The sequence below is a fragment of the Brachypodium distachyon genome, chromosome 2 (genome assembly GCF_000005505.3).
Source record: "Brachypodium distachyon strain Bd21 chromosome 2, Brachypodium_distachyon_v3.0, whole genome shotgun sequence".
NCBI lineage: Eukaryota > Viridiplantae > Streptophyta > Magnoliopsida > Poales > Poaceae > Brachypodium > Brachypodium distachyon.
In genome coordinates this window covers 54727588-54754113 of record NC_016132.3, presented here as the reverse complement: position 1 = coordinate 54754113, position 26526 = coordinate 54727588, and the positions used below count along the sequence as shown (strand labels likewise).

The following is a 26526-nucleotide window of genomic DNA, read 5'->3' as shown; positions in this document are numbered from 1 at the left end:
GTTAGGCTGTCCTTGTCTCGAGAGTGGCAAAAACGGAACGGAGTTGGGGAGGGGATTCCGACGGGAATTAGGGGAGCTCTGCTGGACCTGGAAGACTTGAGGGACGGGGTGGCCTTTCTGAACTTATCCGAATCTCTTCTCTCTCCTTCTTGGCGGTATTTGGACCAGCCGAGTCGTCATTGCTAGATAATCATGTGTGATCAGCCAGCCAGTGACACCAACATTAGGGGAACATTTTTAATATGAGTAGTTCTTTTGCGCTCCTGTATTCTGACGGAACATAGCGCCTTGTGCGTGGGCATTGATGATGATCAAGTCCCTGTTCTTCCTTGACAGAAGAGGCAAGTCAAGGAGACTAGGAGCGGTTTATGGAGTTTACTACTACTGCTGCTACAGCACATCTGCTAGACGGTAATAATTTCTTTGCTATCCACTGTAATTTGCTGTGTAAAGATGTTTTGAGTGTTGCTTGTTTTCTTTGCTTCCATGTCACTGCCCTTTGCTGATTTCTCCAGCCTGCGAATATCATAATCCCTAGCTATCCTCAAATGAATATCAGTCGAGCTTTAGTTGGAGAATATCATGACAGCTGATGATCCTAGCCAAGAGCTAGCTAGATCAGCTAGCAAATTAACTGTGGTCGAGCCTTTTTTTTTCTAGTGGCTAAAGCACGTACAAAAGCATGGGAGATATTTGATGATGATGTGCACTGTCTGGCAGAATTAGGAGAATGCATGGTGTGCCATCAGATCTGATCTGGAGATGGACGGCTGGTGTTGCCCAGACCAGTTGGAGTGGCCGGGGACAGGGACGCTGTGCCAAAGCTTTTGCTCATCGCCAGTTCCTATACTTACTATATATCTATCTCCCTTGGTCTTTAAGATAGCTCTGATAACAACAGCGTTGTCCATCACCCGGTCATCTCTTGGACAGCAACAATACAATCTCTGACGCCCCGTGCGTATGTACCTATCCATGCAATATCTTGCTGCCGACTAATAGTTGTCACTCCCTTTCTTTTCCCAGACGATTATAAAAGAAAACACTAATGATGTGAGGTTAACATGGCCCCAAAAGATAATTTAGTTTCTGGTCGCCGTAGGAATTTCACACGGAACTCCTGCGTTAAGAAATCCACCTTATTCTTTCTTTCCTTTTTGCGGGTCGAAATCACCTTATTCTCTCTGAACAAAATAATAGATTCTCCTCACAATTGGAGATGACCATGCTAAAAGTTCATGTGGGCAATAAGGGAGATTAGCGAAATCAAGGAGGAAAGGTGGGATGTCCTTGTCTGCTTTGAGAAGGTTCGCGCGGCTGATATGAATATCAATCTGGCGGCTATGCATAATATGGTCTGGCTTTTAGCCGACGGCCGACGGCGAGTGTAAACGTGGGAGCTGTGGCCGCCCGGCTTACTACTTGGGACAAAGCGCGCACCTATTTGTGAACTGCATTCTGGTGGCAAATTTTCTTTTTGGAAAGGCAATCATACGCCATTTTCGTAACATCAAGCCAGTGGAGAATTTCCTGAAAAATCCTCGTGCTCGCTCGTCTTTTGTTATCACAGCTTAATTAGGGAAGTATACTGTTCAAATATGCTTACTAATCAGTAGTTGTAGTACAGTATTTGATACCCCGTACACTTTCTTTTCTTCAAACCTTCTTTTGTTCTTCCCTAATCATTTGGCCACCTACTCCGTTGCAAAGCGGATCCTTTTTTTACTACTCCAGCCAGAGTATTTCCTTCTTTCGCAAGGGACGAATCTAGGTTTGGTCCAGTATAACCTGACGTGTCAGAGAGTCCTAGATTAACTAAGTCCCAGGCAGTCTGTCCTTGTTGACCAGTTGACCGAGACCGTCCTGGAACAAGGACACCAGCGTAATTTTGGAGACATGTTAGGCACCAGTCAGCCACACTTCCCTTGCGCGGTTCGGTTGCGCCAGGACCTGGACCTTTCTCAGTGTTCACAGTGAATTTATTTCCTGCACGCGCCTATTGCAGTTTGGAACTTTGGATGCTCTGGTCTGAACCAGGATCCTGACCTCTCCTCGCTGTTCATCCTCGTATGGTCGCGTCGGAGCATGCGTGCGATGCAAGGCCGCGTTGGGAACTCAAAAGTTTCTCCTAATCCATGTAGGAGATGAACATCTTGTTCCCGCTGAAACTTGAAACAGACGCATTGCGAACAAGGTTTGAAACTTGAAACTTAAAACTGTATTTGCGAGCGTGGAAAAGAGGTGCGGCAGTGAAGGACTGCAGCCCGGAGAAAGGGGGCAATGCTGCGCAGCATTTCGACCTCCACTCCCGAAATCTAAACCACTTCTGGCGTGCGTTGTTGGTCGGCGCCGGTGACGTGAGAACGGGCATCATAGTCTTTTTCAGTGAAAGAAAAAGGCCGGTTGCCGTGAAGGGAATCATCTCAAATTTTGGTTGGTGGAGCAATGAATTTATGGCTGCTAGGACGGCACCCGTCGTGTTTGGGCATGGGTTGAGCATTTCGATAAAAATATTATCCATGTAAATATTTGATTACTATACTTCATAACTCATCAGCATGGGAATTTACAGACACAAATCATATTTGCCGCTAAAACAAAATTTCATACATAGTCATCATAGGAACAACAAAGTTCATATAGTCATATATTCCGTACATGAATTCATCACAACATTGTAAAAATCATTGCTCGTATACATGAATCCATATATACATGAATCAATCAATTTATTTCATGCAAAAATCTATTCATCACGTCATATATACTTCTCGTCTGTAAAAGGAAACAATAGGAGATTTGGTTAGATAACTAGAAGTATAACTCATTTTATTGAGTTGGAGACGGATTCGGGGCAAAAACGAACACCGACTACATCATGCTTATCCTCTAGTCTGCTCATCAGGCTTTTAACTGCACGCTTAAACAAAGCAGACCCGTACCTTTGGACCGTACAAAACCCAGCGGAAAAGGAGAAGCCCGATCGTCCTGTCCCTGATTTGACCGTAGTCCAACCTCTCTGATTAACAACAACCGCAGTGTCTGATGAATCTGACAGGAGTGTACTAAACTAAATCCCACAGAGTCATGCATACGCAGGCGGCACGGCCGTAGTCCTGGCATGGCATGGCGCGGCACGGCGGCCATCAGTAGCAGTCCTCCGCGACTGTGCTGCGCTCAGCACCTGCCGGTGGGCCTGGAAGGCAGAGCAGAGGCTTGCGACGACGCAATAATTCCGGAAATAATTGGCGCCTTCCGGCCGGAGAGGACGCACGGCACGGCACACCCAAGCCAACTGATCTCGGAGAGGGACTGAGACTGAGAACCAGCTGTAAAGACGGGGCCCCGCGCGGCGATCGAGGCAGGAGCTAGCAGGACAGTCAGTCCAGTTGTTCCTGCCCCCCGGAAAAGCCACCGTCCACTGCCTCCCCCCCCACACCCATTGCCCCGGCCGCGGCGGCACGTGCGGTCCCGGCCCGCCCCGCCCCGCGTGCACTGCTCCGTCGAGTGCCGTGGATTTTGCTGCTGCATGGGCAAAATCGTGTTACCTGCATTTGCATGCACGGCCAGAGATTAGTGGATTTTCCTGGCGTTTTATACAGCAGGAGCAACTGCTTGTGTCCGTGCAAATGGCCGGTCCAACAACAACGCAACTGGACGCTGCGCCGCCCGTTGTTTTCTTCTTCTCGACGATCAAACCGGCGCGGTGTGTCTGTGTGCTACAGCGATCCGTGGTTGGATCGGTGGTGGCAGTGCGGCGTGGGCTCTACCACGCGGCAAACAACTGCCCGGTGCAGGTGCAGATCTCGAGGCCGGCCGGGTAAGTGTGGGGTCCGATTCCGACCGAGGAGGAGAAGCAAAGCAAGCCCGGATTCCTGGGGTCGCTCGCTCGCCGCCCATTCCTCCGGCCTGGTAGCTCGCTAGGTGGTGCAGCAGAGTAGCAGGCAGTGTACTAGGCAGCAGTCGCACGTCTCAGACACTCTCCACGCCGAAACGAATACTGCTCTGTTCTTGCTTCCATACGGCGAAACAGGCCGCAGCCACTGGCTGGCGGTTAGTTAACTAACAAGATCCTTGTGTTTTGCTGTTTTAAAAAAAAGATCCTTCTGTTCGCACTCTGGCAATTGTCGTCGATGGCTTGTCAGGCACCATACACTGACACACACAGCACAATCATCATATCTACTAATTGCTCAGACGCTAGCAGGTTTATACACTGCCACGGTTGTATAGTTAGGACTCGCGAATCATGTATACCAGAAGGAACCACCTGTGCGATGCATGCACGGCTAAAACGGGCCGCCACACGAGCTAGCAGCCTCCGTTCGGTTCTTCGTTTATTTGCCAGACTAGAGGACAAGGGCCAGAATCTACAGCCATATGCGTCTAGATAGGCAACTGTGCGCGTGGCCTGCCTGCGAGGACAAACACATGGATCCATAGATGGTGATTCGCCATGCATGGATCCATCCAACCTAACCCTGGCCCCGACCCTCCCTTACATCATCTGAAAACTAGATTAAAAAACATTGGCCACGGTCTCTTTTATCAGCAAGCAACCTAACTGCCTCGATCGCTTTCCGGACCAAACATTCTTGCAGAGATACCTTAATTTGCTACGCTTTCACATCTTGGGAGTCACTTGCACTCGCTACATGTAATTCTAGCGCACAAGACATACATATCACACATATCAGGCAGAGTCATGGAATCAATTTGGTTCAGGATTAATTGCATAGTAATAAGTACTTTCTCCATTCCATAATTATTGTCTCAAATTTGTCCCAAAATGGATCTATGTATTTCTAAAAAGTATCTACATACACGTAATGTTTCGATAAAAATTATGAAATGGAGGGACTACATTGCTGTCTTCTCCTATCCTCTTCCATGTAAAAAAATGCTAGCACTCCACATGGTGACAGGTGCGCTCCAGTGACTCCACACAGCCATAGGTCACAAGTGCTCTGGCCTATTGAGGAAGATGCACCTGCAGAGAAAGCAAGCTGCTCCATGGAGTAGCATGGAGGCTGGAAGAGTATAAAATAGTCGGTGGCAGCTGGTTCCAACTGTAAGGGAAGAGGTGCTTCTTTGACCGGAAGGAAAGGTGACAACCCAGCAGATGCAACAAACACCAGCAGCGGCAACAGCATGGAGAAGAACATGCGGTTAAAAAAGCTTCAGCAACACAGCACCAGAGATCTGGAATATAGAATACTGACGCTCCCAGCTCAGTCTTATTCGGCGCAGCGAGTGACGAGAGGAGATCGAGACCGGTCTTCTGTTTTCTGACACGTAGCAAAGCGTTCTCAGCTGCAGCTGTGTCGCCGGGTGCAACTGTTTCGCGGTGAAGGCGATCATGATATATCAGTGCAGTGTGTGATTGCCGGGTAAAGCTAGGCAAGCTTCTGTCTTGGAGTAGTTAGCAATGGAGGATCTGTCTCTTCAAAGAACGAAGCATCAACATTTATTTTACCATCTGTTGTTTCTGTTTTGACCACCTACCATTTGATTCCCTTTTTCTGGTTTAGGGCCTGTTTGATCGAATACGATAGACTTTTTCAACGATAAAGAAAATGGACGATCAAAGGCCTAGTGGTACTTGTTGAATGATCTCTCTGCATGTAGTGGAACCTGAACCAACAAGATTATTCATTCCATGGGTTCCTTGTTTCCTGCTACCAGACATACCGAAGAGAATCCACATCTCAAATCCACCAACTATACTGGTCCTGGTTTTGGTCTAATTCTGCGTCCTGAACCAGCCTCAAACACTGTAGAAGTCTCTAATTCTGCCAAGTTTAAGATTTTGAGCATCTATGGGTGAAAAAAGGTAGGTGCCTTGGTTCAGCACTTCAGCTTCGACACCAACGAGCTACAAAAGTTATGCGCTTTTCTCTTTCCCCCTTGTTGTTTCCTTGAAAAAGGAAACAGAGCTGGTACTGCTGGTGCTGCAACAAAAGTTGATACATACTATAAAAAACAAAGTCGATACCGATGATCTGTCAAAATCATAGTTTTATAGGGTTATTGTTTCTTTTGCTTTGTTTGCATAAAGGGTGAGAAATTTTCTTCCTTTCTACTCTGGAACGTCGGTTACCTCGATTGATTGCCATTCATCAACTACTGCTTGCGCAACCACTCGTTTAGTCGCTGCATTATAAGAAATGAAGCTACTTGCTGAAGAATACCAGTACATGGGCCCAATGGTCCGAAAATGGGCCAAATATGCACAATCTTGTTGATGCAGTGACCCAAAACAGAAAGTATCTAGTCGCGAAACTCTTGTTTTGCTTAGAAAACACTAAACATGCGTTTCAGCATTTTACTCTGACCACAATTTTGCCTCCTTGATCGAACGGAATTTAGAAATCTTGGAGGATTCCATTTATAAGGAATGTTTGCTACACAACTCGTTTGACTGGAGGATTTGAATCACATTATTAAGTAAATTCCTGGATTTTTCCCGTGTTGTTTCAAATTCTTATAGGATTTAACATGACATGGCATTCGATTCGTATTGTTTTTCCTATTTCTATGTTTTCAATATCCTAAATCCAGGGAATCAAAGAGGCCCCGACCAAGTATGGGTTATGTGCACCACAAAAGTTACCCCATTGAGTTTGTTTGTATTAAAAAAGATATACAATAGTGTACTTTTATGACAAATAACTCACATGTCAATTATCTTATTTTTTAAAAATGAGCCTTGTAGTTTGGGAAGAATGGAGCACAAGTCTCCAGCTGTTTTCAAGTGCTTTCCATTGTCATCACTAAAAACGACAATGGCTGTGATAGGGAAATTGCATAGAGTTACTTCTTGAACAGCTACGGTATCGAGCACTTCTTTTTTGGGCGTGTAGTTTTATCGAATACTGTTTCTAGTATACCTGCATAAACTTTTGCATAGCAAGAGCTTGTGACGAACCGACAGATGCTGCAAGCCAGCAGCACTGCTGAAACAGACTGCATCGACAAAGGACGAGCTGACAATTCACAACAATCATCTGCCAGTTATCATTTCTAACAAAGGGCAACAAACAAAGCCGACCCTGAGCTGTTCCATATGACGATGAATTTCGATTGTAGACAGGACTCGTACAGATGCATGAATTATCTCCAAGTGTTACTTGCGTTGATGATCATCTCCTTAAACCACGAGCCAATTTCAGATACCTAAATTGATCTATATTTAGAGGTTGCTACGATAACACGCCGTGCATACAAGCAACGGTTGAGCACGCTGTGCCGTTCATCGCTGAACACAACTAAAGCCATGGCACACCGCCATCCACACGGCGAACAGGACCAGGCAGAGCACCAGGTCCACGCCGATCACGGCCATGGCGTGCCGCTGCCACCACGTGCGCCTCCAGGATCGCCGCCTCGGCGCCCGCCGCCGTTGCACGGCTTCCTCCGGTTGCGCCTCCTCCTCGTCGTCCTTGTCGTCGTCGGCGTACGCCGGCTCCTCATCAAGCGAACCGTCGGGGAGCACCGCGTTCGAGCTCGGCCCTGCCTGCTGCAGCGTCTGCAGGAACTGCCGCACGACGCGGGACACGGCCTCGTCGCGGCGGCGCCTCCGGGGCGCGGCATTGCACGCGTCCCGGACGCGCTCCAGGAACCGGACGACCTCGGCGCTGCCCGGCGTCGGGTCGGCCACGGCGAGGTACGTGCGGCCATCGTCGGCCGCACCAGTGAGGAACGCGAACGTGCGCCTCCCGTCGACGGTGTGGTGGTGCCACCAATGGTGCTCCGGCGCGTGGCCGAGGCAGAGCTCGGCCAGCGCGCGGGCGGCTGCCTCCGCCTCCTCGCCGACGGCGTTTGAGCGGAAGTAGGAAAGCTTGCTCTTCTTGCCCCTGGACGTTGCGGCCACACAGAAGAATACGTCCTCGCCGTCGACACCAGGGGCAGCGGGCTCCTGCGTTACTTGGCTCTCCATCTTCGTCTGCTCCAGGCCGTAGGAGAGATTTCTTGGCGTTGATCGACGCGAGGTCATGCAAACTCCAACGGTGCAAAGAAGATTTGCATCAAGGGGAGACCACTACATGTACGTGCATGTGTCGCTGTATTGGATGGTTGTTGAGGCTGTGAACTTGCGATGCCAACAGCATGTGCTATATCGCAGATGCAGAGACTGCAGGTAAATGCAAAAGTTTTGGAGACAAACGGCGCAGAGGAAAGCTGCCGCAGTAGCAGCCTTTATGCCCAAATGATTTCAGTTTTCATATCTGTAGCAGTTGCACCAGAGAAATAGCACAAGGCAGAGAGGATCTGTGCCTTGTAAGGCGGTAGCGGCTAAAGAATACACAAGCAGTCAAGGAAAGAAGCCCTGGAGGCTAGGTCTGTAGAGCATTAGAGTTAACTTACTTGAGGAGAGAAGCAACGAGAAGGACCATCTCGATGCAATGATGCAAGGCTTCAAGTGTGGTTTTCGATCCTGAACAAGACTTTTAAGGGGTCCAATGTTGCGATGAGAAGCACATGAGAGCAAAGTATTTTTGGATTTTTCGCTTGGGGATAAGATACTTTTGGGTTAGGTGAGTCAAAACAAACGGGAGGGTGTTAGCAAGTCAAATTCTAGTAATTTCACAAGAGCAACACAGTGGCATTTTATGCCTGAAGCGAAACAAGTGGACAGTGAGTAGTGGCATATACATGTCATCACTTAGGTAGAAGCTTGTTTTTTAGGTGGTTCGGACAGTGACCGTCTGAATCGGTCACCTGTGAGTAATATTACACATAAGAGGATAGGTGTAACAGCACTAGTAGAAAACGATCAAACTTGTCAAGGTACCACACAACTATAATCCTTTTCTCCACCTTCACCTAACACCAAAGTTTCTAGGTCAAAGGACAACAAAAAATCGAGCTAACAACGACAGTGATCACATGAATAGAGAACGTCATCACAGCATAACAAAGTTTAAGTAATACAACGGCTTATTGCATCACTTGATCATCATAAAATGGGGCAATCCCGCAGTCCATAAAGTTTAAGTAACACAGGACAATTGGCTTGACTTGGGTTTCCGTTTTATATCTAGGCCTTAGCCAGTTGAGACATCGACATCTTCTGGGTAAGGGCAATGGTTACATGACAAGGACACAGGCTATCTTCCAGATAGTGATGGAGAGCCTTTCTGTTACTGTTTTACCATTTATAAATAGCATATTTACATGCATGGATATGAAGTACAATCAAAGATTTCCCACTCCATTCTATGGTACCTAGTAGGACGGATACAAGATTGGTTGCCACATAGCACCATGGCCAACAGCATTCTGAACATAACCTCCATAGCTAGCATTCAGAACAGAACCAAATACGCTCCTACTGTAATCATACATACCGTGGGTCAACTGTCTGTGGTCATGCACCGGTCTAGCTGGCAATGCTGGTCAAAAGAGAAAACAATTCACCCTGATTAGATTAAGAGTGATACACATCCTGGAATATTTATAAACAGACCTAGGGACAACCTCACCTTGAGGGTAAGCATCATAAGGATAGTAATTGTGAGAAAATCCATAATCTGGAATCCTGCCATTTACCACCGGATATGCTGGTTTATGCAACACAGGCATATCACTACAATGCACAAATTGAGGCTGTTTTGGTAATGCTATAGGAATGAGTTTAGGCATTACTGGGTTAGTGCCATTTGATGAGGGTTTGTCTTGTCCAGACATCTGTCACAATGGTACACATTTAGGAATTTGATCTTGCTTATATATGTACATACATAGAAATGTATACACAGTCATAATAAATCAGAAAATCCATTAATGTGCTCCATATACTAACTAGGTAAGTAGCAATTACATTAGTACTGTCACTTTGGTAATGGTTATAAAGATAGAACCAATCAGCATTTCAAGAGCGTACAAGAAGAAACATACCGCAAATTTAAGTGTTTTACCATTAAGCCGAACAAGTCCTGAAAAAAGATCAACAGCATAATGGGCGATTTCCTCTGTCTCGTACTCAACAAAAGCAAAACCTTTTGGACGGCCAGTTTCCTTGTCATGGGGTACGTGTAAGTCGACTACATGACCTGCCTGAATAAGAATCTCATACAGGACCCTTTCAGATACCTTCTCATCCAAGTTGCCTATTGAGGGAAAAAACATGTCAATAAAATTAATACCACAAATATTAAGAAACTGCCTAGAGGCTGAAGTTAGACTTAGATGTTAAAGAAATCTACTCCCTCCAATCCAAATTACTTGTCGCAGCTTTGTCTGGATACGCATGTATCTTGATTCGTTTCATTGTGTAGATACATGCGTATCTAGACAAAACAGTGACAAGTAATGTGGATCGGAGGGACTATAAAAAAAATGAACCAGAGAACACTAGGATTGTCCAGAGAGAAAATAATATGCATAAATTGATGTCTCAGAACAGAAGACAATGCAACAGCCTACAAAGTGGCCAACAAAACTAGACGAGCCACAAATGAACAAGGCAAAAATATAACCATATAGGATGATTAATACAATGCCATTGGCAGTTACTGAGCAAAGCTGATACACTACAGCAGCATGATACAAAATCTTCAGTTGTCGTTCACAGTTTAATCATCATACAATAATTTGACAACCAACATAACGGGCAACTTGATCTACATATGGAAGCTGTAGCGACACAGTTCAATTGTTAAACATTATACTACTATAGTTATACCAAGTCATAAAACTAAAACATCAGGCAATTCTTTGGGCGGCAAATCAAAAAAATTCAGAACCATGCATACTGGCCATGAAACAAATCGACAATCGCAAGTAGTAACTAGTAAAGCAAACTTCGTCGCAAAATAAATAGCACTAACGCTAACCGGTGGCACCACAATGACATACAAAACGCCACTAAACAAGATGGAATCATAAACCTGCTATGAGCCCAAAGCGGATGCATCGCAAGTATACCGTTCTGACATAAAGTTGTCCAGGCATTGCAATCATACCGGGATTACTCAAATCGACCGCCAAGGCGCACACTGATAAACCCCTCGATTAGGCCACGCATCTAATTCAACTCGAACTAAAAGAGCTACAAAATCTGGGGGTACAGCAGGGAGGGGAGGAGTGCGCAAAGCGCGCGGGCGCTCACCTACGTAGACGGCGCGGTTCGGGTTCCTCGCCATGTCGGGCCGGATCTGGCGGGACCAAGGCGACGAGGACTGCCGGCGCTCACGGTCGCGCCGCAATCGCCCGTGGGAGGAGAAGACCAAAGCGAGGAAAAGGTGTCGGCGAGAGCGGATTTACGGCGCAGCGCAGGAAGAAGAGGAGTCGTCGCGCCGGCCCCGCCGTCGATGGCAACAGATTGACCGTGCCGCCTCGAGATTCGGAAACCGACACGGTATAAGACCTGGTGAGGGCCCACCTGTCAGGGAGATGATAGCTGGATACACGGCTAGCGCCGAGCGGTGGATACGTGGCAGACCCACGCGGAGCCTTGCTATTGGCCGGACTGCGTGGCGTGCACTCTAGTGTCCCAACCGAACAAAACTGTGACGTGCATGTCGGCCACATCACGTGTCAGGCTGTCAGCCGACGACGTTGTACCATCAAACTACAAGTCGACAAGGCGATACAGTATAAAAGTACTTGATTTAGAATACTCCGTAGTTGATATGGAGATGAATTCTATAGTCGACAATAGAATTCGTTGTCATTCATCATAAATTTTACGTTCCTACATAGATCCTGCATCGAAATCGGGCTTCTCAGCTTGTTAAAGAACTGCGAAAAATGGTCTCCAGTTTTGAGCTTCAATAGGAGTATATAGTTTGAATCCGACTTTTGACAACGGTAGGCACTGACTACGCGTTCCACGTTGCAGTGCAAAAGAAACAAAACGGCCACCTCATCTAACAGGCTGTGTACAGGTCGGCTCGGGAAGTCGGGATGAATCAGACGGTAGAAGCCGACAAGATCTCGCAATACAAAAAACCCATAGAGGCTTCCACCTCGCCCCCTCCTCTCTCTCTCCCCCCCTTCTCCTGCTTCGTATTCCTTCCTCCCCGCATGGAGCTCCGGCCGTTTCAAATAGCCCCCACCCGTCCGCGCCAGCTCGCTCCACCACCGCGCGGCCCGGTCCCCGTTTCCGAAGCGCCCTGCCCTGATCCGCGCTGATTCCCGCCGGACACCGCGGTTGTGAGATCTTGTCGGCTTGTAAATTGCGGTGCGCTGAGTCGAACCGCAGGCCTTGGTGTTCCGTGGTGCGGTTCCGGCGCAGATGTGAGGCAGGAGGAATGCAGAAATCGCGGAGAGACCTTATGAAGAGGAGGGCTGCGGCGGCGGCGCAGGAGCAGAGCGTCGGTGCGGCCGCCGGGAGGAAGAGGCGGCTGTACGGCTTCTCCGCCTCGCTGGTCGTCGCGTCGTGGGTCGCCCTTCTCCTCCTCAACACGCTCATCGGCCACGGCGACGGTCAACACGGTATGCACGATCCAGGCCTTCGTCTCTGCTGTTTCTGAAGTCGCCCTTGATGAATCGTGGGCGCGGGATGTGTGGTGGGTTCCGTGGCGCGGTGATCGGTAGATGATTGGTGTGTTGGGCGCTTGGCCGTAGTTGTCCGCGGAGTCGGTGGAACCGCGCACCGCGATCGAACCCAGTTCTACTTAGATCCGTATGAGGTTGTTATGCCCTTTTTTCTGAATTGAGTTGCTGGTTGTTAGATGCGTTGGTGAAATTTCCACGTCTTTTATGTCCTCCAGTTGCTAATCTTTCCTCTCAGTTTTCGAACTTAGGTGTTTAGTTACGTGTTGGCTGCGATTACAATTTCGTCATTTGATTTCTGCAGATGGAGGAGGCCCTGCTGTTGCCCTCCCTGTTGCCGGGTCTACCGTGAACGCCAGTTCTGTCAGTCCTGATGTTGTACACCGTGGAGATGAGGATAATTTGGCAGTCTCTGATGACACATGTGTTAAAATTGATGAAAATGTCACGATTTCGGCAGAAACAAGGCTGCAGGAAGATGAACAGTGTTCCACGGATGATGTACCAAGTGAGGACATGGAAGCTCTCTCCAAGGATGATCAAATTGAGCTGTCAGAAGATCAGGGTGACAGTCCTTTTCTAACAAATGTTGATTCTGGAGCTCCTCCAGCGGAGAAGGGGAATGGTGAAGATGTTCCAAAATCAGCAAGATTGTCAAGGGTTGTTCCTCCCGGTCTTGATGAGTTCAAGACGAGAGCAATCGCTGAAAGGGGGAAGGATGACTCTAGTCAGACTGGTCATGTGATCCACCGAAGGGAACCTAGTGGGAAGTTGTATAATTACGCTTCAGCTGCTAAAGGGGCTAAGGTTCTGGATTTTAACAAGGAGGCCAAAGGTGCTGCCAACATCCTAGACAAAGACAAGGACAAGTATCTCCGTAATCCTTGCTCTGCAGAGGGGAAATTTGTCATCATAGAGCTTTCTGAAGAAACCTTAGTAGATACCATTGCAATTGCAAATTTTGAGCACTACTCTTCTAATTTAAAAGAATTTGAAATGCTGAGCAGTCTGGTTTATCCCACAGAAAACTGGGAAACGCTTGGGAGATTCACTGTCGCAAATGCAAAGCATGCTCAGAATTTCACTTTTCCAGAGCCGAAGTGGGCTAGATATTTGAAGTTCAACCTGCTAAACCATTATGGTTCTGCTAGCTACTGTACATTGAGTATGTTTGAGGTGTATGGAATGGATGCTGTGGAAAAGATGCTCGAGAATTTGATTCCGGTTGAGAATAAAAATGTGGAATCTGATGACAAATTGAAGGAGCCCATTGATCAAACACCTTGGAAGGAGCCTAATGGTGGAAAAGAGTCTTCAGAGGAACCCCTTGATGAAGATGAATTTGAACTAGAAGATGACAAAACAAATGGCGACTCACCAAGGAATGGTGCTAACGATCAGATAGTAGAAACAAGGACACTCCAGGCTGGCAGGATTCCTGGAGATACAGTTCTTAAGGTGCTAATGCAGAAAGTTCAGTCTCTTGATGTGAGCTTTTCTGTCTTGGAGCGGTATCTTGAGGAACTCAACAGTAGATACGGACAGATATTTAAGGATTTTGATTCTGAGATTGATAGCAAAGATGCACTACTGGAGAAGATAAAATTAGAGTTGAAGCAGCTTCAGATCAGCAAAGACGACTTTGTATGCAATCTTCTGAACTTATATATTCTGTCACTTTTTGATGGCTTTGATTTCTGTACCTTATCGTATATTCCTTTGTTTCAGGCTAAAGAAATTGAAGGCATCATCTCATGGAAGTTGGTTGCTTCCTCACAGTTAAACCAGCTTCTCCTAGATAATGCCATACTCAGGTTTGTACATTTTTGCATCGATCTGCATTAATGAAGCAAGTTATTTGCTTGATACGATTATAACATTGTGAATCCTGCTGTGATGTCTGCAGATCAGAGTTTGAGCGATTTCGGGAAAAGCAGGTTGACCTGGAGAATAGGAGCTTTGCTGTTATATTTCTGAGTTTTGTTTTTGGATGCTTAGCCATTGGTAAACTGTCTATAGGTATGATATTCAATATTGGTAGATTATATGATCTTGAAAAGTTCGATAGGGTAAAATCCGGATGGCTTGTGTTGCTGTTTAGCAGTTGCATCATAGCCTCCATTTTGGTAATACAATGATGTATGTATTCAACTCCATATACTCGCGGCTTCACATTGTAAATTGCATGAGGTTTCTAATTCGAAACTGACTGCACCCCCGAGATCTTAGACAAAATCTCAGTAATTATCTATCATCATCGGTGATCTCAATTTGGAGGGAAGAACATGAATAAATGTGATACCTACAGACAATTTAGTTCAAAATCTCAGTATAATTATCTATCCTCCCAAGTCATTTTAAAGGTGCAGGAGACTGCTAGCTGGGAGTACATAACTAGTTTATTTTGCTCTGGTGATCCATTGATTCTGGTCCATGCCTCCATGGTCCACTCCAGAGGAATGTAGAAAGCAAGCTACCTGGAAACCATGTGCACACAGCTGGAGCCGGCAATTTTTATGGAAGGAACAATGGCATGGTCCCACGTGCTTCCTCGTATGATTGCCATGAAGAGATGGAGTAAATAACTAAATATATCTTGCCGTGATTCTTGTGCAGTGGATGTTGTTAATTTTTGGGCGGGCGTTCTGCCTACTGGTGCACATGGCCACAACATTGTGTTGCTTATTTCCGTTCGTTTCGACAGTGAAATGAAGCATCGATAACTTCTATCAGTACCCACCGTTGCACATGGCCACAGCGATGTGTTGCTTACAAGGCAGTGTTTCCGTTCGTTTCCAAGATGAAGCAAATCATCAATATCTCAGTACGGAAGTCGATGACTTGGATATTAGTATATGGAGTGGAGCATACTTCCTGCGCGGCCGCAGATGTACAGCTGTTCTTGGTTGTTGAGACATTATTTTGCTGCAAGTTTGTTCATTGCTTCCAGTTCCAGCCTCTTGATGGTGGCTTTTGCATATACATATATGGAAGAAGCGTTCGTGATAGTTGATTTCTTTATTTCATGGGATGGAAGAAGTAGCATGAGCTTATGTGTGACATCTGGTTAGTTAGCTCATGACAACTTGTTTCTTGAAACTAAACTGCTTGGTTGACCATGTTTATTAATGTCCAAATTGACGGTTTTCTTGCTCAATAGATATCCACAGTTCCACACGACATTCTCTGAAGTCAGCCTCAGCCGCTTTTACCATCTCTCAGTTTTGATGCAGTAGCATTCCTAAATTGCTTGTATTATCCGTAAAGCATGCTAGTTAACTGGAGACTGAAGTAGTCCCTTGCAACATGTTCCTTCTTGTTGTTGAAGTCCCTTGGGGGGACGGAGCCACCATGTAAGCATTGGTGTCAAATGACACCAATGACTTCTTGCTAATCCTTTTTAAAAATAGAGAATTGCTTCTGATAATATGCAATGACACCAGTGAATTCTAAAGGATGACCCCAATGATGTATTTTTTTAGCTTCGCCCCTGCTTGGGGACTAATCATCTCTTGGCTTTCGATTTCTACAAGCAGGAGTAGATTCACATTTAAGGCTGCCAAATTGTTCTACGAGTCATCATGGTTCTGGAGCAAAGAAAAAAATTGTTGCAGTTCTTCTCAAAAAAAAATTGTTGCAGTTTGTTGGTAGATGTTTGGCGTCTTTCTGGTTGGAACTTGGAAGTCGGTACCATCAAACGTTGCCGAGTCATGCATGCGGTCATGGCTCTGCATCCGTTGACTGCATCTGTAATTTTTTGGAGGCTCTTGTGCAAGTTGCACAGACCAATTTTCTCGGAAAAAAAAGAGTTGCACAGACCAGTTTCCGATTCTATTTTTTTTTCGTTTTTTTTAGAATTCTTTTTCGTAAGGCTTCACTCATTGCAAAGGCCAATTTTGCTCTGCGAGAGGCTGGCCTTCCAGGCCCATTGTGGCCTTGTTTCTCATCCCAGCCTGTTGGATTTTCTCTCTGTACTGGCATTTCCTCAGACTGTCGGGCCAGTTGCAACTTGCAAGGCCTTTCTTCTGAACATGTGAACTTCACATGAGATATCCTCTAACTGCAGTTTCACCGGAACTTTAACCGGGAATGGAAGTCAGGCGTTCATTCTGCAACTTGAGGCAGTTGCTAGGTCCCGCTCTGAACTTTTGCCCAAGCTCTACTGCTGCTTGGTTGCCATGTCGAATAGGCAATTAGGCACCGGACCATGATCGATGAAGATGTTTTCCTTCGGGTGACACGCTTTCCCCAACCTTCAATTCAATCATCGCTAGTTCACTACCATGTGATTGACGCGCATGGCAGCAAGTGGTGACTGATGAGTGGACGCCTCACGCTGCACCAGGAACGGAATGACGACAGGGCAGAGAAATTGCACACTCCAAGCAACGCTCAGGCATGTTTGCGTCAGTAGATCCATCCGTCCGTCTTCAGCAGAAAAGCAGAGGGAAGAAGCAGAAGCATATGCATGTCAACATCGTTGCGTTGTGCCAAACTCAGTCGTGCAGAAAATAATAGAAATAGGTTTTGAGTAGAATCCACACAAAATAAAGCACTCGAAGACTTCCTTGCTTCCTGGACCGGGCAACAGGCCGCAGCAATCCGCCGCGCTCTCGTTAATCTCGAAGCAAAGTCAGATAGTATAGTGCTAATATAATATACCTTGTGTAACCCATGTCCGGGACTAAACGTCCCGGTCTTCAAGTCTTCTTCGCCGGACAGACAGCGACTACTTGAGCTTTAGCGCGAGAAAGCCGTTCTAATTAACATGGCGTCGAAGTAACAGATACTTCGGCATTAAGATATACTATTCCATCTAAAAAAGCGGACGAAGCATCATTGTGTTTTTTTTTTTGACAGCCTAAGCATCAGTATGTTTGTATGCTAGCTGTCAGGGCACGGCGATGCCCGACGAGATGTGCCAAATGGCAGCTTCGCTCGCCTTCCAAGTGTGCATATGCTTGACGTCTCACAGCGCATGCATGCGTCAATGCGTGGCCGGACGAGTCTATATATTCCTCATAATTCTTGTCGAAATCGGAGGTAGTAGTTTAGAGTTTGCTTGGACGCAAGTCCAACAAGAGTTCGTTTTTGCGTCCGTGTCGTGTTCGTGTAGATATTTACCGCACGACTTATTCTCTTTTTTTGACTGCCTCGTCTCGTCTCCTGATCGTTGCAGTTCGCGGCACGTAAAGTCTTTCTGCCGTTATTTCCCGCCGAAAGACGGCCTTTGCTTATCTCTGAAACAAGAAGCAGGCGAGAGAGGTGTTTCCGTCAGGAATCTTTCCCTGCTGCAGATCGCTCTCTGTTTAGGCATAAATAGTCGGGCGCCACTGGATATTCGTTCCTTCAAATTCTTCAATCCTTCTGCGGTAACATCGGTAGTCCTACTGTAAGGGACGCAGCAAATCAGCACTAACCGAAGGAGTTGTCACGAAAACGGCAGGAAATCAGTGCCGTCCGCTTCTGCACAAAAGGGCAACACCGACCGTGCCTGTATGTATACACGCATCCCGGCATCCGGCGCGGTAATGGTCACACGCTTCCGGCACTCGCGGCAAGCACGACAGGCAACTTTGCTGCATGACTGCAAATTGCTGAATTTATTTCAGGTCATGCGCATTCGTGATCCCACATGCCATTAATTCAGGTTATAAAGCATTAGTACGTTGGCTGTCCCTGAGCTTCCCACACACAGCTCGACCTTCGCGTGCCGCCAGCGACATCGCAGTCTCTTTGCTTTCAATCCCTACTACAAGCTAGGCGGAGAAGCTAAGCCACATAAGTACATACTATAGTCCAGCTTTAATTCTACAAGTACCGATCGAATTAAGGTGAGGCGCACAGGCAGCGTGATACCGGAAGAGATAAAGAGAGATGATGGATGGTGAACTGGGCGAGGACTTGCTCACGGAGGTCCTCGTGAGGCTGCCGCACAAGTCACTGGCGCGGTTCCAGTGCGTGTCCACGACATGGCGGGCACTCATCTCCGGCGACTACCTCCGCCGGAGGCTGCCTCTGATCACCTCCGGCGTGCTGTTCCACGACGGCCCACCACGGCCCGGGAAGCAGGCCTACACGTACGCCTGCGCCTCACCGTCGTCGTCGGCCCAAGACGGCGTCGAGGACCGCGGCGGCAGCGGCGTGGAAGAGGCCGACATGGGCTTCTTCCCGTGCCACGCGACGTCCAGCATCATCGACGGCTGCAACGGCCTGCTGCTCTACTACGCGGCGCCGGCGGCGTTCCACGTCGTGAACCCGACGACGCGTCGTTGGGCGGCGCTCCCGGCACCCCGCCAGAGGACGCTGCTCTCCGTGCTGGCCTTCGACCCCTGCGCCTCCCCGCACTACAAGGTGGTCTGCTTCGCGCGCTGGCTGCCACGCGGCGCGTGCGTCGAGGTGTTCGACTCCGAGTCCGGCGCGTGGCGGGAGCGCGAGCTCGACTTCGGCATCGACACGGACGCCATGTCGGCCACCATGCACTGCTCCGGCGCCGCCATCCACGTGCTGGCCTACTCGGGCCACGTGGTGCGCATCGACCTCGCCGGCACCGGCATGGCGTGCGCGGTGACCGCGCTCCCGGCGCCCGTCAGCTACCGGGCGCGCGCGGGACACTGCCGCGGCCGCCTCCGGTACGCGTCCAGCGACGGCGCGCGCCTCAGCCTGTGGGAGCTCAGGGACGCGGAGGGATCCCAGTCCCAGTGGGCGCTGAAGCACGAGCTGGGCGTCAGGGACCTCGTCTCCTGCGACGCGAGCGGCACGTGCCAGAGCAATAAGACGTTCCTGTTCATGGCGTTCCACCCGGAGAAGGAGGTGGTGTACCTGTGGACGCCGGGGAAGCTCGTAGCGTTCGACCTGGAGCAGAGGCGCGTCGTGGGGGAGTCGGTGTTCGGGTCCGACAGGGAAGGCGCGCAGCTCATACAGATTTGGTTGTTCCCCTTCTCGCGTCATCTGGCCAGCTGCTTGGCCTGACTCTGACTGTGAGGGTGACTGGCTTATTGGCACATTTGAGGCAGCGCTCAGGCGCTGAGAATGTGGTCACCTCCGATTGTACGTAGATGTGGGTCCCTGTCTCCCTGACTTGTCCACAAGAGGGTGTGGTTCCGTTCGACTGTCGACGAGGTTACGGAATGGAATGCATAAGAAAGATAGCAAAATGCAAATATAGAATATAGGCTGATATGAAGGGGGAAATTCCGTACGACTGTCGACAAGTGCACGAGTGACTCCGTCTTGGGGAAATTCGTCTTCAATGGCTTGTTCAATTGCTGGCTATTTGATTTATTTTCGTATCTCTTTATATATGGGAAATGCTGTTTCGAATATTTTCTCCTCTCATAACTTATCACATTCACACACGTGTGTTCTGAAAAAAGATACAGTAAAAAATTTAACCAATTAAATCCGGCCTACAAGAGGGTGTGGGTCCTATCTTCCTTGTCCATCAAGAGGGTGTGGCACCGGACCAACGGACCACACTCTCATCGGACAATTAGTGGTATTTGTGACATCATGTTCATTCACCATTGGTTTCTTGAAGAAAAAGAAATGTTCAAAGACGGTGGTTATGTTAACCATGTGTTCGATGTGATGTTTTTTGTCATTTATTCAGTTTTTTTTGCGAAAACATCTACTCAGCAAATTTTGACACAGAAATGTTAGCCATGCGTTCAATCTGATGTTTTTGTCATTTACTCAGCTTTTTTTTTCTCAAAAACATTTACTCAGCTTTTTTTTTTTTGGAAACATCTACTCAGCAAATTTTGACACAGTAATTTACAAGTAGCTAAACAAAGGAAATAGAGATACAAGAGCCTAGCTAGGGGCGGGGATAAAGGCAAGAAACCGAAAAAGAAGCTGTGAATGAAACGGTTATATACGGTGGTCAAGTGGCCGTCTAGCAGACATCTTTCGCCAAAACAAAAAACGGGCACGGTAGCACGAAGATGAATGATGATACTTATCCGTTTCCACAGATGCCACTAACTGCAGGCGAAAAACGCTGTTCCTTATCGAAGTGGGCCGCGCACAAATCGCAGTGACGTCTGACGATCGATAACGACGGAGTTGACATTGCCAACCGACCAAGATCAGGCATCCAAGTCTAATAAAATTATTTGGAAATAATAAATAATCGGCATTATCGACGAGCTGCAGGACGTACGACACACACCACGTCTCCGCAGGGTGCTAATTAATCAGCCTAACAAACTAACAAATTTCCCTAAACTAACGTAACAAACATTAACGTAAATTTATCCGAAAACAATCTTGATCGACCACCTCTACTCGCGGAGGACGTTCTGGAACAGCCCGCGTATGTACTGCGGCATGAAGTCGTGCCGCGTCAGGATCCCCAGCACGGGCGGCCTCTGCAAGCACACACCAGAACAATTTGCCGCAGCATCAGTTACCAGCAACATTACACGATCCCTCGCGAGAATGCAGAATTTTGGAAGGAAAAAAGGGAAAGAAAGGTTTGTGATCGCTTTACCCCTGGCGTCCTGGGCACGACGCACATGTGGCGGAGGCCGAGGTCGCGGAAGAGCACGGCGGCCTTGGCCAGCGACATGTTCTCGACGACGGTGTACGGCGACCTGTTGGTGATTGGATGGAGGTCCATGTACATCTCCATCTCCTCCTCGGTGATGCCCAGGTCGTCCACCTTGAGCCCGTTCCCGGACCCGGCCTTGGCGAAGTCGAACGGGGCGAGCTTCCGGAACACCTCGGCGGCGCCCGTCTTGACGCGGTCCCGGGTGAAGATCCGTCCCTGGAGCAGCACGATGAGGTGCGACCGCAGCACGAGCCCGCACAGCTCTGGCGCCGGCGCGAACGGCTCGTCCTCGAGCACGGGGAACCCGTTGTGCCCCGTCCGCCGCAGCGTGTGCACCACGGACCCGACGCGCTCCACGCTGGAGAAGGTGATCGGGGGGCCCGACACCACGTCCCCGGCCACGAGGCTCCTCATGCACGCGTCGCCGTGCACCTCGAGGAACGGCAGCCCCTTCATGCGCACGATCTGGTCGTAGACGCCCTTGTTGAAGCAGTCGGCCACCGTCTTGGCGATGAGCAGCACAAGCATGATGAGCGGCAGAAGCAACAGGTCGTTGGTGAGCTCCAGCAGGATCACGCACACCGACACCGTCATCCGCATCGTGCCGCCGAGGAACGACGCGGCGCCGAGGAGCGCGAAGAGGCCCGTGTCGAGCCCCGTGAGGGAACCCAGAAGCTTGCCGAGCATCCGGCCCAGCGAGGCGCCCGAGAGGATCACGGGGATGAAGAGGCCGGAGGGAACGGCCACGCCGTAGGTGACCAGGCCCAGGGAGTAGACGGCCACGAAGAAGGTGAGCAGCGTGGTGACGCCGAACTCGCTGTCGGTTCCCCCGCTGAAGAGGTTGCGGATGGCGTCGTCGTTGGTGTTGAGGAACAGCGAGGCCAGCGCGTTGTAGTGGCCCGCGGGGCACGAGAACTTCTTGAAGTTGCCAGACCGGCCGATCGTCGGGCACCGGCTGGCGGGGAGCTCGGGCGGGCAAGGGGTGCACGGCGACAGCCATGGCAGGCCGAAGGAGCAGCAGGAGGTTACGAGCGAGATAGCCACTGTCAGAATGATCTTGAACGGCGCGCCCTTCCTGCGAAATCGAAATTGCAACATTACTTGATTACTCAGAAATGTTTCTGAAGCCACCAGAAAGTAACTCTTTTTTGCGTACTTACTCGTTGATGATGCCGTATGTGCGAAGAATCCAGCCGAGGAGGAAGTTGAAGAGAGCTCCGAGGAGCCCACCGAGGATGCCGAGCAGTATGACGGCGGCGATGTCCGTGGCGGTGTACGCCGTCACGCGTGAGCTGACGTCGAACATGATCAGGCCCCCTTTGCCGAACAGGCCGCAGTTGCCGCTGCGGCAGTACTCTATCAGCGACCGCAGCACCATTGCTGCCACCGCCGTCGTGGAGAACGTCCTCCACAGAAGCGCGCTCCGCCACCTGATCAGAAATCACAAAACCATGAGTTTGATCTTCAATGTGATCGTATTGTCAGAACCAAAAATCTGCCAATGGATTGATTGCACGCGACAAACATGTGTTGTTCTTCAGGCGAAATTGCACTCCCCAAGTTCTAGTAAGCACTATTTCCGCCCCTAAAAAATGTACCAACAAACAAGTTCTATGTCAACTGTTGTGTTTCCGACAAAATTATTACCAGGATGCTGCTTCTTCAAGCGCGAAGAGGACGCCACCAACTGGGGCACGGAATGCTGCGGTGACGCCTGCCGCAGCCCCGCAGGTGATGAGATCCCTGCGATCCAAGTCGTTCTTGAAGTACCTGATCCAATTCCAGGTGAGGCCATACTTGCGAGACCCGCCCTGGCCGAGCAAGGAGGCAACGCAGGCGCCGGTGTGCACCATAGGCCCTTCCTTGCCCAGCACAAAACCAGCAGACACCCCAAATATGGAGCCAACAATCTGCAGGTCACAAGCTCACAGCTTAATCCACAGGAAAAGAATTTAACGTGCATCGAAATACAACACTTTTGGATAAGATTATATACTTTTTTGATAAGAGCACTGTTGAACATGAGTTAGAAAATGGAATTTTGAAAGTTTCAGGATCTTATATGGCCGGACCTTCACGAAGAGGGTGCTGGGCGCTAAGATGGAGTGCGCGTCGACGCCGTTCAGATAAGCCTTCACCTCCGGTATGCCGGAGCCGGCCGCCGCGGGGGCAAGGTAGGCGCACAATGCGGCGGCGGTGGCGGCCAGCACCGCGTTGCAAAACATGTATAGTAGGAACGCCTCCATGTGCCTTAAAGAAGCCATAAACAAAAATTAAGAGGTGGTGGGTTAATTTAAGGGTTAGCCCGTTCAATGTTGTCAAATTAATGGCGGCGGTTTGTGATCTCCACTACGTACCTGTTGTGCAGCATGAGGTTGCTTGTCAGGAGCAGCTTGAAGCCGGCGATGTTCTCGACGGCGATGTTGCTGAAGAACCCTACCATGCCAACGGCCGACCCGACGAGCAGCGCCAGGAGCCATTTCATGACCTGGTACTGGAAGATCTGGATTCTCCCCCTTGATCTCCAGTCCTGCTTGTACACATCGTTCTCCACAATCCTGAAATCGCAGACACATCCATGTTTTTACGACGATCTTTGAGGATTGCGGTGGATATAGAGTTAAAAGATAGGAGAATTGATAGGGACACGTACTCGTAGTCGAGGCTCTCGATATGTGAGACATTGACGCCGACGACGGCCATCTGCGACGTCGTGTTCGAGCCGCGCTGGCGCAGCAGAGGCCGCTCCAGCCCGGCGCCGCCGTCCTCGACGTCCCATCGCACCGACCTCGCCGACATGGGCGTCGCCAATGGCGTTGGGGGGAGCTCGGCTACGTTTTCTCGTGCAGGTGCAGCCATGGATCTATATCTCTCTGTCCCGGTTTTACAGTCGAACTATGCAGAACCAGATTCCTCGTCGATGTTGAATCTGCAAAAAAAGAAAACGCTCACACGGGCAGTGTTGGGATTCATGAAGTTTAAACAGAACGAGATTAAACAGAACGAGATAGATCAGGGCATCAGGTGCGAAATATTATCCAAACACTGACTGATTAGATAAGGCTAAAAATCATATATATCTCATCCATGTGTATACTGTGAATGAAAAAACAACGACAACGAACCATGCATGCCTGAATTAATCTCTTCGGAAGTCTGATGAACAAATTAATTTAAGCAGCCAGTAGATGGGATCTTAACAAGAAGGAGAAAAAAAGCACCTATGTTCCGGAAACGTGCTCTAGGAAGCGATTTCGTCTTCCCATCTGCGATTCGACGAACAGAAGAAACACGGCGCCATGCATGGCAAGCCGGCAGGCTGGGTCACGCGGTGCCGTTACCACGGGATTCTCCACCGATGGACGGGCGTCGACTGACACCGATCCTGCCTCAAATTAAGGCGGCTGACCCGGGCATGACGATGCGCCGCCCAATGTCGTGGCCGCGTTGCTGAACACGGCGCGCTCTCCGATCGATCGCCGGCCACCTCGATCTGTCCGATCGGATCGACGGCAAACGCAGCGAGGACGCGTTGTGGCAATTTTCGTCTCTGTTGGGAAAGACGTTAGCCAAAACTAAACAAGTGGATATACATCCGAGAAAAAATATATAGTATGCGACTAATGCGGTGAGCTGCAAAGTAACCGGATCTCTTTTTTCGGCCCATGCATGCAACTTTAGTGTGGACATGGTCATCCCTTCTCAAATCGCAACAACTCGCACTCGCGCCATGTAAAAAAATAGGAAAAAAAACATCGTATACTTGAAGTTGCATTAATAAACCGTGGGACACGATATCGGAAAATCGGCGGAAAACACAAAAAACATGGCTATAGCAAATGAAAATGGGCAGAATGGAGATTTTCTCGAGACCGTAAAAAAATGGCCTGAAATAGTGTACATGGATTTCGGCCACAAATACAAAACGTCGGTCGTAGCCCACGAAAACGGCCGAAATAATAATTTTTTAACTGGCAAAAGACGGTACGAAAACATTACCTGGTGTCACAATATCGAGAAATCGACCGAACACCACTCGACAAAATCAGCCTGAAAACGTGTATCGTGGGTCCTGATATGGGAAAATAGTATGAAAACCCCAAAAACTTGGCTGTGTCATAGGAAAATGCCCCTAACGATTTTGCTAGACCACCCAAAAAGGCAGAAAACGTGTACCGTGTACCACGATATAAGAAAAAGCAGCTGAAAATCCAAAAAGGGTGAGTTGTGGTGCACGAAAACGGACAAAACATTGACTTTTCTAGATCACCCAAAAAAGCCAGAAAAGGCGTACCGCGGATCACAATATTTCGGAATTGGCCGAAAGCCTGAAAAACATGGGCTATAGCCCACGAAAATGGACGGAACGAGGATTTTCTTGAGCATACAAAAAACAGCTCTAAAACTTGTAATGGGTCACAATATCGGAAAATCGGCCGAAAACCCAAAAAACATGGGGCATAGCTCACGAAAACGTAAAAAATGGTGACTTTTTTACCAGCAATAAATGGCATGAAAACGTTTGCCGGGTGCCACGATATCGAATTGTTCGGAACCCCGAAAAGCATGGGTTATAGACAAAAAAAAAGCAGTCTGGAATCTTGTGATGGGGTCACCATTTCAAAAAATTGGTCAAAAACCCTAAAAATATGGGCTATAGCTCATGAAAATGCCAAGAACTATGATTTGTTTCAGTTGGCCCAAAAATGTGTACTCAGATCATAATATCGGAAAACCGCCCAAAAAATTCTTGAATTCAAGTACCTCGACTTTCCAATATTGATAGTTCGTGAAAGAATTAAAGAAAAAAACAGCGATAGTTTTATTCTTCGTTGCTGCACTGAGCCTACAACTGCTACCTCTACTCCGTCTACTTCTTTTGCAGGCTCAACTGGTCTCTGTATCGCAAATTAAGTTATGGTCGTTTTCGTCCTCCTTTTTGGAATAAAAGAAAAGGCTAAAAACAATATGAAAATGTGTACTGGGGATCACGATATTGAAAAGTCGGTTTTTCGACCGGTCAAAACAACCCGAAAACTTGTAACTGGTGTCAAAATTAATCAAAAACACGAAAGAAAATATGCATCATGAGTCATGATATAAAAATTAGCCGAACCCAAAAAACATGACGTCAACTCCTCTTACAGCATCTTCAGCAGGAACCCTAAACGGACTCATTATTCACTTTTTAGGGATTAAAGAAAAGAAATGTCCTCAGCGGAGTTCCTACTTAGGACCCTGGATTAGGGAGGCCCCCCCCCGTTCCCAGGACCCGTAGGGGACTCCCTGTTCTTTGCCACGTCATTTTCCTCCCCCGTGCCCATCTTCCTCCTGCGCATCCCGAACCAGCAGGCCTTCTCCTTCCGCCGCTTCCCCTCGCCGGCGTCAATCCCGCCGCCCACCTCCACCTCGCCTCCGCTCCTCCCGCCGCTACACCGCACACCGGCGCCGTGCCCAGATCTGCAGCCGCC

The 26526-nt window shown here is 48.6% G+C and overlaps 5 protein-coding genes and 1 long non-coding RNA gene across 6 annotated transcripts; 3 read left to right on the top strand and 3 right to left on the bottom strand.

Annotated features, from left to right (window-relative positions):
• The first annotated feature begins 21 nt into the window (after positions 1 to 21).
• Positions 22 to 1081, top strand: LOC106866177. Its single transcript, XR_001406089.2, has 2 exons — positions 22 to 411; positions 721 to 1081. It is a non-coding gene; the product is annotated as an uncharacterized LOC106866177 (long non-coding RNA).
• Positions 1082 to 6993: 5912 nt separating this feature from the next.
• Positions 6994 to 8779, bottom strand: LOC104583355 (phytolongin Phyl1.1). The gene has a single exon (XM_014898452.2). It carries the CDS (start codon positions 7994 to 7996, stop codon positions 7253 to 7255), a length of 744 nt encoding a protein of 247 aa, XP_014753938.1. The 5' UTR covers positions 7997 to 8779; the 3' UTR covers positions 6994 to 7252.
• A 232-nt stretch (positions 8780 to 9011) lies between these two features.
• LOC100841208 (spliceosome-associated protein 49) lies at positions 9012 to 11271 on the bottom strand. The gene is made up of 4 exons (XM_003564707.4): positions 11114 to 11271; positions 9901 to 10112; positions 9486 to 9690; positions 9012 to 9395 (listed from the first exon to the last, which is right to left on the bottom strand). The coding sequence occupies exons 1-4, from the start codon at positions 11145 to 11147 to the stop codon at positions 9229 to 9231; spliced, it is 618 nt and encodes a 205-aa protein (XP_003564755.1). The 5' UTR covers positions 11148 to 11271; the 3' UTR covers positions 9012 to 9228.
• A 698-nt stretch (positions 11272 to 11969) lies between these two features.
• Positions 11970 to 14825, top strand: LOC100840902 (SUN domain-containing protein 4). The gene is made up of 4 exons (XM_003564706.4): positions 11970 to 12441; positions 12806 to 14145; positions 14230 to 14315; positions 14408 to 14825. The coding sequence occupies exons 1-4, from the start codon at positions 12258 to 12260 to the stop codon at positions 14637 to 14639; spliced, it is 1842 nt and encodes a 613-aa protein (XP_003564754.1). The 5' UTR covers positions 11970 to 12257; the 3' UTR covers positions 14640 to 14825.
• A 2731-nt stretch (positions 14826 to 17556) lies between these two features.
• LOC100840603 (putative F-box/kelch-repeat protein At1g15680) lies at positions 17557 to 19826 on the top strand. Its single transcript, XM_003564705.4, has one exon. It carries the CDS (start codon positions 18379 to 18381, stop codon positions 19471 to 19473), a length of 1095 nt encoding a protein of 364 aa, XP_003564753.3. The 5' UTR covers positions 17557 to 18378; the 3' UTR covers positions 19474 to 19826.
• A 725-nt stretch (positions 19827 to 20551) lies between these two features.
• LOC100846297 (chloride channel protein CLC-c) lies at positions 20552 to 24898 on the bottom strand. Its single transcript, XM_003567278.4, has 8 exons — positions 24277 to 24898; positions 23709 to 23984; positions 23413 to 23613; positions 23128 to 23305; positions 22703 to 22965; positions 22216 to 22485; positions 20996 to 22130; positions 20552 to 20873 (listed from the first exon to the last, which is right to left on the bottom strand). Exons 2-8 carry the CDS (start codon positions 23912 to 23914, stop codon positions 20787 to 20789), a joined length of 2340 nt encoding a protein of 779 aa, XP_003567326.1. The 5' UTR covers positions 23915 to 23984; positions 24277 to 24898; the 3' UTR covers positions 20552 to 20786.
• Positions 24899 to 26526: the final 1628 nt, after the last annotated feature.

What these genes read in the sequence shown, in the direction of transcription:
- LOC100840902 (XM_003564706.4), top strand. Translation starts at nt 12,258, where the DNA reads ATGCAGAAATCGCGGAGAGACCTTATGAAGAGGAGGGCTGCGGCGGCG. An exon ending in CCACGGCGACGGTCAACACG is followed by an intron (nt 12,442 to 12,805) that starts GTATGCACGATC and finishes TGATTTCTGCAG; the next exon opens with ATGGAGGAGGCCCTGCTGTT. An exon ending in CTAGATAATGCCATACTCAG is followed by an intron (nt 14,316 to 14,407) that starts GTTTGTACATTT and finishes TGATGTCTGCAG; the next exon opens with ATCAGAGTTTGAGCGATTTC.
- LOC104583355 (XM_014898452.2), bottom strand. Translation starts at nt 7,996, where the DNA reads ATGACCTCGCGTCGATCAACGCCAAGAAATCTCTCCTACGGCCTGGAG.
- LOC100846297 (XM_003567278.4), bottom strand. Translation starts at nt 23,914, where the DNA reads ATGGCTGCACCTGCACGAGAAAACGTAGCCGAGCTCCCCCCAACGCCA. An exon ending in CTTGAAGAAGCAGCATCCTG is followed by an intron (nt 22,486 to 22,702) that starts GTAATAATTTTG and finishes ATTTCTGATCAG; the next exon opens with GTGGCGGAGCGCGCTTCTGT. An exon ending in TCGTGCCCAGGACGCCAGGG is followed by an intron (nt 20,874 to 20,995) that starts GTAAAGCGATCA and finishes GTGTGCTTGCAG; the next exon opens with AGGCCGCCCGTGCTGGGGAT.
- LOC100841208 (XM_003564707.4), bottom strand. Translation starts at nt 11,147, where the DNA reads ATGGCGAGGAACCCGAACCGCGCCGTCTACGTAG. An exon ending in GTAAAACACTTAAATTTGCG is followed by an intron (nt 9,691 to 9,900) that starts GTATGTTTCTTC and finishes CCATTGTGACAG; the next exon opens with ATGTCTGGACAAGACAAACC. An exon ending in TTATGATGCTTACCCTCAAG is followed by an intron (nt 9,396 to 9,485) that starts GTGAGGTTGTCC and finishes TCTTTTGACCAG; the next exon opens with CATTGCCAGCTAGACCGGTG.
- LOC100840603 (XM_003564705.4), top strand. Translation starts at nt 18,379, where the DNA reads ATGATGGATGGTGAACTGGGCGAGGACTTGCTCACGGAGGTCCTCGTG.